The 9,751-nt window shown below is 41.9% G+C and overlaps 1 protein-coding gene across 1 annotated transcript; it reads right to left on the bottom strand.

Moving 5' to 3' along the window:
• Nucleotides 1-269: 269 nt before the first annotated feature.
• lrit2 (leucine-rich repeat, immunoglobulin-like and transmembrane domains 2) lies at nt 270-9,447 on the bottom strand. The gene is given in 5 exon segments (XM_085970527.1): nt 270-4,399; nt 4,401-4,446; nt 8,407-8,711; nt 8,713-9,186; nt 9,281-9,447. Coding segments are annotated over 5 exon segments (1,677 nt in total). The 5' UTR covers nt 9,388-9,447; the 3' UTR covers nt 270-3,654.
• Between the last annotated feature and the right edge of the window lie 304 nt (nt 9,448-9,751).

Here is a 9,751-nt window from a genome sequence, read left to right on the forward strand (position 1 = left end):
TATATTCTTCCTTTTTATTATCTCTTTTAATTGTTTCCACAATAAATCTACTGATATTATGTTCTTAATTTATGTTGTGCACTAAGCTGTTTTCGTATGAACTATTGACAGAATGATATATGCGATAACAATCTCTTTCAAACTACTGTAATCAGACCCTCTAGTGCCTCCTACTTTGTGTAATAGAAACATAGAAGATAGGAGCAGGAGTAGGCCATTCGGCCCCTCGAGCCTGCTCCGCCATTCAATGAGATCATGGCTGATCATCCAAATTCAGTGCCCTGTCTCTGCTTTCTCCCCATATCCCTTGATCCCTTTAGCCTTAAGAAATATATCTAACTCCTTCTTGAATATATTTAATGAATTGGCCTCAACTGCCTTCTGTGGTAGAGAATTCCACAGGTTCACCACTCTCTGGGTGAAGAAATTCCTCCTCATCTCAGTCCTAAATGGCTTACCCCTTATCCTTAGACTGTGACCCCTGGTTCTGGACTCCCCAGCCATCGGGAACATCCTTCCTGCATCTAGTCTGTCTAGTCCTGTTAGAATTTTATAAGTTTCAATGAGATCCCCTCTCATTCTTCGAAACTCTAGCGAATATAAGCCCAATCGACCCAATCTCTCCTCATATGTCATTCCTGCCATCCCAGGTATCAGTCTGGTAAATCTTCGCTGCACTCCCTCCATGGCAAGAACATCCTTCCTTCAGATAAGGTGACCAAAACTGCACACAATACACAAGGTGTCGTCTCACCAAGGCCCTGTAATAACCATATAACTAATTTAACAGTCTGTAGTCCATAGTCTCCTCCCTCCATTTTCAAACAATTAAATTTAAGTCTATGCATAACTCATTTATATGTACATAAAATGTTGGCTTCCACCTGCTAATTTATATACAACACCAGAAAATGCAGGAAACACTCAGCAGGTCAGGCAGCATCTGTGGTGAGAGAAACAGAGTTAACGTTTCAGGTCAATGACCCTTCGTCAGAACTGGAAAAGTGACAGATTTCTAAGCAAGTGTAGGGGGGCAGGGAAAGGGAGGAGGGGAGGAAAGAACAAAAGGGAAGGTCTGTGATAGGATGGAAGACAGGAGAGGTTAAAAGACAAAAGGGATGATGGTGTGCGGCAAAAGGAGATGGTAATGTGACAAGTTTAGACACAAATGATGTCTCTAGATGAGGTGTAAATGGCAATGGCAGAATCATCAACAGCTGCCATGTGTGAGAGAGAAAAGAACATTGTGGCCGAGGTTATAGTTTGAAATTGCTGAACTCGATGTTGTTTATTTATATATATTTCTTCACATTTCCCCCCCCAATTTGACCTAAAGTAAACAAACATTTTTCCATCTCCATCCTTATAACCCCACCTTAACTCAGATTAGTACTTCATACTTTTTGTACCATGGTAAACACAAATTCATGCATCTTGATTACCTCCGTGCTGATAAACCAAGCAGATTGAACTTTCACCCATCTTACCCAGCTTCTCGGTTGTCTTGCTTTTTTGACCTAAGATTCATTTATCTTGACTGCGTTCCCGTTTTGATCCCAGATGAACATGGATTCACCAATCTCATCATTTTTACTTTCTTACCAACCCAAACAGTGATTCTCCCAACTTGACTGTCTTCTATTTTTTGGCTTTTGGGTGACCAGAGATTCATGTCAATCATTTTGCTGCTCTGAACTTAGTAGTAGACTCCATGCACCATCTCTGATATGCGATTGTGCAGGGCTTTGGTGAGACCACACCTGGAGTACTGTGCACAGTTTTGGTCTCCTTATCTGAGGAAGGATATACTCGCCTTAGAGGTGGTGCAACAAAGGTTCACTAGATTGATTTCTGGGATGAGAGGGCTGTCCTATGAGGAGCGATTGAGTAGATTGGTCCTGTACTCTCTGGAGTTTAGAAGAATGAGAGGCGATCTCATTGAAATATACAAGATTCTGAGGGGAATTGACAGGGTAGATGCAGGGACGTTGTTTCCCCCTGGCTGGAGAGTCTACAACTATGGAGCATAGTCTCAGGATAAGGGGTCGGCCATTTAAGACTGAGATGAGGAGGAATTTCTTCACTCATAGTGTCATAGAGTCATACGGCTCAGAAGGGAGCCATTCGGCCCATCGAGTCCATGCTGGTCTCAGAAGGGTTGTGACTCTTTGGAATTCTCTACCCCAAAGGGCCGTGGATACCGAGTCGTTGAGTACATTCAAAGCTGAGATCGATAGATTTTTGGACTCTAGGGGAATCAAGGGGCATGGGGATCGGGCAGGAAAGTGGAGTTGAGGTCGATGATCAGCCACGATCTTATTGAATGGTGGAGCAGGCTCGAAGGGCCATATGGCCTACCCCTGCTCCTATTTCTTATGTTCTTAGGTTCTGATTTTTCATAGTTTGTTTCTCTGCGGTATTGTGCCTTTGCTGGCTTGGCACATCTCTTCCTTTGACTGGATCTACACCAAAGGTTGATTTTATCCCTGGGATTAGTTTAACCTAATCAAAAATTGGGTTAACAGTTTCTGATGCAAACAATTCTACTCAGGATGTAATGAGTAATTTTAATAATGTTGTTCAAGTGCTGGCTGTCTTTATTAGTATTTTTGTTAGTTTACAAGTTTACACTAATGCCAAGCTCATTCTGTTCATGATTTTACAGAACACTCCTGAACAACTGTACAACATTCAACACATCCCCACCTTCCTGCATGTTTTTCATTGAATAGGAAAAGAAAAAGTTTCTGTTTTGTATGAAAATTTCTTTTAGCTGCATTCGACCAGATGCCTTTGTATCGAAGCAAAATAGAGGATCCAGTGACAGTGAGAAGGTTAATCCTTTGATAGGAAACCAATGACATATAATAAATATATCTATAAATAATATCACAAATCTTACACCTGCATTCATTCCATTATGAATTTCTATGTCCACACTTATCATTGAAATTACCTTTGTAAACCTATCACATTATAATTACAGCCTCCCACCAGGGATGGCACTGTAGCCCATCAGTTCTACGTCTCCCAGCTCTTCAACTTGTATTGTAGAGAAACTCAGATTCCAACTAACTCTACTTCTCTGCTTAGAAACATAGAAACATAGAAGATAAGAGCAGGAGTAGGCCATTCGGCCCCTCGAGCCCGCTCCGCCATTTAATGAGATCATGGCTGATCATCCAAATTCAGTACTCTGTCCCTGCCTTCTCCCCATATCCCTTGATCCCTTTAGCCTTTAGCTTCGCAACTTGTCGCAAGTGTTTCTATTTATAAATAATGATATTAAATCAACATATATACAAAACTTTAAAGTGGGTCTGAAGTATGTCTGCGTACCCTGGTCAACTTATATCCCACCCTCTAACCCCACTTCATCTGAAGACACTTGCTTTTAATTCCCCATGTGCGATACCACAGGAGGTCAGTTAGCATATATAAGATTTTTACCCTGCTTGTTATTGGCTATTGATCGAAACCACAAGAGAATCCATAAACGGCAGTATTAAGTTAGCCAAGTTTTAACGCAGCCCACTTTAACTGTGCCATGCTGTCAACAGATGTGCAATATATTCAGGACATCCAGCCCTGATTATAAAATATCCACTGGTGGATAAATAAGTTTTGCCTAAAACAAGCTAATAATGGTTTTGCCTAATACAATTCATCACTATTCTTGTGCTCTGTTTTGGCCTTGTGGGTTTTGTCATCTGATTTGTTACGCTTCCTCCTGTCTTCCTTGGAGTCTCTGTTGCAGAGCTCAGCATCTCTGCCTGTCTGCAAACTGTCAAAGGTGACGCCCCGTGCTCCCGTCTTCAGTGTTTTCTCCCCTCGTCTTGGTCTTTGACAAAACTTGCCGCAGTTGTCAAAGCAGCTGAAGCGGGTCTCTGTCCTGCAAGCGTACATTCCGGCTGGGACTGCCAAAACCATGGCACACACGATCACGATGATGTGAATGAGCTTCTCTCTTTGCTCCATTTCACTGATATTGCTGCCTGTAACAAATACAATGCATCGGCCTCTCTTCGGAGGCTGGTTCCTCAGTGTCACACACACCTTGTACTTTGTTGCTGGGAACAGATCGTCGACTGCGTAAGTATTTACTCCTGGTCCGATGTAAATCGTTTCCTGTTTAGCATCTTCAAATTTCCCAAAGTGCAGGGTGTACCAGGTCTCAGCCGGGTTCTGCGCTGCTGAATACCACTCCAGGGTTATGCCATATACCGTCTGCTTTGCAATCCTAACATCTATATATACATTCTCCTCTTCCGAGGATGAAGGGAACAAAGATGATGGGGTAGATAAAGTTTCTGAAGTTAAAATGTTCACCAGGATCCGCACAGATGAGTTTCCAAGATAGTTAGTGGTAGTGCAAATGTAACTTCCTCCGTCAGTACTCCACCAGCTGCGACTTCACTGTTTCTTCATCAATATTTGTGACAGACACTGTAATTAATATAAAGATTGTGGTTTATTTCCATCATTTCCATAATTAATAATGCAAAAAGATTCACATTCGTTTTATGTAAACTGTTTAATATTGACAAGATCCCCACCAAGTGCAAAGGAAAAACATTGAGTCAAATAACTGTGGTAAAGGTCTCAGCTCAAACAGCCTTAAGTTTATCTGTGTGGTCAGTCTCCACCCCCCCCCCGCCCTCCACAAAAAAAGACTTTCAGCTAAGCCACATCAAGATTGCTTCCTTATAAGAGAACCAGCTTTTCACTTAATTCCCGGAGTGGGCCTTTAGCGTAGCGGTAGCATCCCCACCGCTTGGGCTAGAAGGTGTAGGGTTTCAAACCCCGCTCCAGACAATCCCAGCAAGTGGAGTCAGAGCTCCGGCTCTAAATTCTGGGTTGACATCCAGCGAGATACTTGTATCCGCGGGTGTGGGTGGCCCCCCCCCCCCCTTGTATGGGTTGTGGGAGCCCATAAAACCCTCCTGCCATAGAACTAACCACCCTAATGGCTGGTACGAAGATGGTTACGGTCACGGAAGGAGCGTTAATCGCGGCCAGAAATCCTTCCACCACTTCATACAGTTCCCCAAAGGGAACAGTGTGAAGACACGTACAACGACGACTTAATTCCCAACCAGGATGTCCTTTTGCTCAGGGTAACTAAAACACATCTTTTATTAAATAGCTCAGAATGGAGCACTACATGGCACCATTACATTTTTTTTCCAGGGATTATTTTTTAAATTAATTTTAGACATTTTTTTTCTATGTGTGGGTGTACTGTCGAGCAGGGATGACAGTTCCACAAAAGTGAACATTTTACCTGCTTTGCATTCATTCTAAGAGTGAACCATTTCAAGAGCAGGGATGACATGGGCCACAAATGCTTGAGCTTCGATCCACTGCACTGAGAGATAGCTTAGTCCTAGAAAAGCATCGTTACTGCACTACTGCAATATTCCTATTCCATACTTCTATGCCATCTACTCAACCCCTCTGAGCCGGATTGAGAAGGTGGTGTCAGTTAGAGATATGGAATTATGCTGAGACACAATTGTTCAAATCCACTTCAACTGGACCATTTACAACCATCACATACGCTTTTAAAAAAAAAATGTCATTTCTTTTCCCCCTTTACTCCCTGAAGTAGAAGCAATTCTGCTGCTTCAAGAAGAAGGGCCACCACATTCTAAGGGCAATAATCACGGCCTTACCAGTGTCACGCAAATTCCAGAAACAAATATAAAAGAAACACATGCTCCAGGGCTTCTATCAATACTGCTCTTTAGCTGCCATACAGGATATGTGCATGAGTGATCATTCCTCCAATTCTCCCAGCCTTCCTGCGTGGCTTTTTATCTAGGTATGTTATGTTGCTCAAAATAAGTAAATAAAATACATTGGGTTAGAAATTCCTCTTGGGCGGTGGCACAAAGCGGGCGGTATCGGATCGGCTGCCCGTTGTACACAGCGCCTGATATTTAGTTCCATTATCAGGTGCTGCTTATAATGGGCGGCCAATCCAATAGCACCCGTTGTGCATCACTGCCCGAGACGAATTTCTACCCCATTTAGTTTTGTTATTCAGCAATAAGTAGAGGAAGAAAATGAAATATAGTCACATCAGGTATAGAAACATGATTCAGATGACAATGCGAGTTGGGTGGAATTAATTGTTTTTTTTGCATTCCAACATTCTTGCAATCTTTTTAAAATAGGTTATACTCAACTCATTAATTAGTTAGTTGGGATGTCCATTGCATTGTATCCGTTATGTTCACTGCATTGTATCTGTTTCACTGCATTGTATCTGTTTTGTTCACTGCATTGTATCTGTTTCACTGCATTGTATCTGTTTTGTTCACTGCATTGTATCCGTTATGTCCACTGCATTGTATCAGTTTTGTTCATTGCGTTGTATCTATTTTACTGCATTGTATCTGTTTTACTGCATTGTATCTATTTTGTTCATTGCATTGTATCTGTTTTATTCATTGCATTGTATCTGTTTTACTGCATTGTATCTGTTTTACTGCATTGTATCTATTTTGTTCATTGCATTGTATCTGTTTTATTCATTGCATTGTATCTGTTTTACTGCATTGTATCTGTTTTACTGCATTGTATCTATTTTGTTCATTGCATTGCATCCATTATGTTCACTGCATTGTATCTGTTATTCACTGCATTGTATCAGTTTTGTTCATTGCATTGAATCTGTTTTACTGCATTGTATCTGTTTCGTTCACTGTATTGTGTCTGTTTTGTTCACTGCATTGTACCTGGTTTACTACCTATTACCACAGGTTGCATTAAGCGCAACAAAAATGGCTCTTCAGATATGGTTGGCTTCACAGAGTGAGCAATCTGGGTGTCTAAGTTGTAATGTTATGAGAGAGCAGGTTGGAGTCTGGGCTCTCTCCTAACATGTTGGTTTTAGGAATTGCCCAAGCCCTCCAATTGACTGCTTGGATATTTTATAAACTCTGGCTTTGCGTTATACTACTCCAGGTCAGAAGCCCAAATAAGGCATGACTACACAGTACAGATGATCTCACAACTCTCACTTTAACTGTACACAGAAATTTGAAGGTATGAAGATTCACAAGTTACAAGGTGACGTTGGTGTTATTGTGTACCTGAAATCACTTTGCATTGACACAGAAGTGGTTGTTCAATGGTCATGAACGTGCCACCCAAATTATCCTAAAACTAAAGGAATAAGTTCCACTGTTATGATGGCAAATTGACTCCAAACCAGTTAAAGAACATCAGAAATGTTTACAATCCATCCCTTCACCATTTGGTGCAAGCAAGCTATATTTTCCTCAATTTCCTTTTCTTCAGGAAATGTGTTGTTGCAGGCTACTGAACCGGTTAGAACATTACTGGTTTGTGATGTCACAGGTGCAACAATACAATGGAGTCTGACATCAGAGCAGCAAAATTACTGAATAGTAAATTGCACACTCTGACAAATCAATTTATGGATTAGGAACATTGGAATTGCTAAATGAAAAAAAGACCAAGGCCCTTCTACCATCCTGGTAGTCGCATGATATAATGATAATGGAGTTGTTGAATCAATTGCAATCAGTTAGTCTACAACTGACCCAGAAATTACAGTTTGCATTGGTGTCTTATTATAAAACATACACTAACAGATCTCAGGGCTTTGCTCATGGTGTGTTGGAGGGTCCACTCTTTTATAACAATATAATAATAAGGGTGTTACGAACAAAGTGGGATAGGGCAAGTGTTACAGGAAGTAAATGTGACATTTACAGGAAGTGAGACTATGTGCAAGAATTTGTAATATTATATATGTAAATAACCACAAAGTCATTCATTTATAAATCATGTGATGTATCATTATATGGTCTGTAAATTAAAAGATTTTAAAGCCAGCGCATAAAATGTTGGTAGACTTTATGGCTTTCATTTTCCAGAATACAGCTGTGGCTCAGTTGGTCGCACCCTCACCTCTGAGTGCTAAGGTTGTGGGTTCAAGTCTCAACTCTGACAGTGCAGTACTGAGGGAGTGATGCACTGTTGGAGAATGCCCTCTTTTGAATGAGACATTAAACCAAAGCACTGTCTGCCCTTTCAGGTGGACATAAAAGATCCTGTGGCACTATTTTAAAGAAAAGCAGGGGAGTTAGCCCCTGTGTCCTAGCCAATATTTATCCCAAAACTAAAACAGATTATCTGGTCATTATCGCATTGCTGTTTGTGGGAGCTTGCTGTGCGCAAATTGACTGCTGCGTTTCCTACATTACCACAGTGACTACACTTCAAAAAGTACTTCATTGGCTGTAAAGCGCTTTGAGACGTCCGTCTGGTGGTCGTGAAAGGCGCTATATAAATGCAAGTCTTTCTTTTACAAACAATTGCTATTCTAAAGATTAAAGAAAAGGCTAACTTTCGATAGCTTAATTACCATACCATTAAATTTCCGAATGATCTTCACCCCATTTGTCCACCACACTATAGGGGTAGGATTTCCTTTAGCCTCACAGGATAAATTTACCTTCTCTCCAAGCGGAACACTAACGTTCGTGTTCTCAGACGTGGCTGACGGCTTAAAGCAACTTTTTAGTTCCAATTCGTAGAAAAATTTCCCTGCCCTGGAACCGGGGCCACGACAGGATAGATAAGAATTCATCAGAATAATAGGGGGACTGATGGATTTGACAAAGTGTACAAAACCTTTCAGGCGGCAGTCGCAGAGCCACGGATTATCATGGAGCCAGTACAGCGTTGGAGATACTTTCTTGACCACCCTCATGCAGCTGTGTTCTCTGATAGGCCGGCCAGCTTAAGAACACGTCTCCGGAAATCACTGTTAGCTGATTGAAGGATAGGTCCAAGTAGGTCAGGTTGGTGAGATACCTCAGTGCATGTTCTGGGAGAAGGTCCAGTCTATTGTGCTTCAAATCCAAAATTTTCAAAGCTGGACTGTCCTGGAAAGCTGTCCACGGTACTGAACGCAATTTGTTGCCTTGCAGTCGCAACTCGGCCAGATTGTTCAGATCTCGCAGTCTCTTCGCGTGCATAAGGGTAATGCTGTTAAAATTCAGCCACAGGTATTCCAAGGCACGAGCGATGGAAAATGCACCTCGAGGTAACTCTGCCAGGTGCAAATTTTCTATTCTGATTTTTTTGACATCTGCTGGGATATTCTCTGGTATTCTTCGCAAAGAGGAAGTCACACAGATCAAACTCCTGCAAAACAAAAGATGTATTTGTAAGCGCTCCTCATTTTAACATATGTATCTGCAGATTAGTACTCTAATCGCAGCAGAACCCCAACTCTCACCTGCCAAAGCTATCATTCCTGCAAGAACACCCTGTCACACAGGAGGCAACCGTTTGTTTAGCACAGCAGGCGAGGAGAAGACAGAAAATGTTCCCGAGCATGTCCATGATTCCTTAAATGTAGGCAAGGCGTCTGTCTTCACACCAGACGCATCCCCAATATGAGATTATATCCAATCACATTACCAGTAATCTTATCTGACGCAACCTTGGACACGGCCGGAGGCAAGGTGGGTCAGAGAACATAAGAACATAAGAAGTAGGAGCAGGAGTAGGCCATACGGCCCCTCGGGCCTGCGCCGCCATTCAATAGGATCATGGCTGGTCCGAACTTAGACTCATGTCCACTTCCCTGCCCTCTCCCCGTAACCCTTAATTCCCTTATCAGCTACGAAACTGTCTATCTCCATTTTAAATTTATTTAATGTCGCAGCTTCCACAGCTCTCTGAGGTAGCAAATTCCATAGATTTA

The sequence above is a fragment of the Somniosus microcephalus genome, chromosome 29 (assembly GCF_052327205.1).
Source record: "Somniosus microcephalus isolate GS21.2 chromosome 29, FLI_Smic_1.0, whole genome shotgun sequence".
In the NCBI taxonomy this organism is placed as follows: domain Eukaryota; kingdom Metazoa; phylum Chordata; class Chondrichthyes; order Squaliformes; family Somniosidae; genus Somniosus; species Somniosus microcephalus.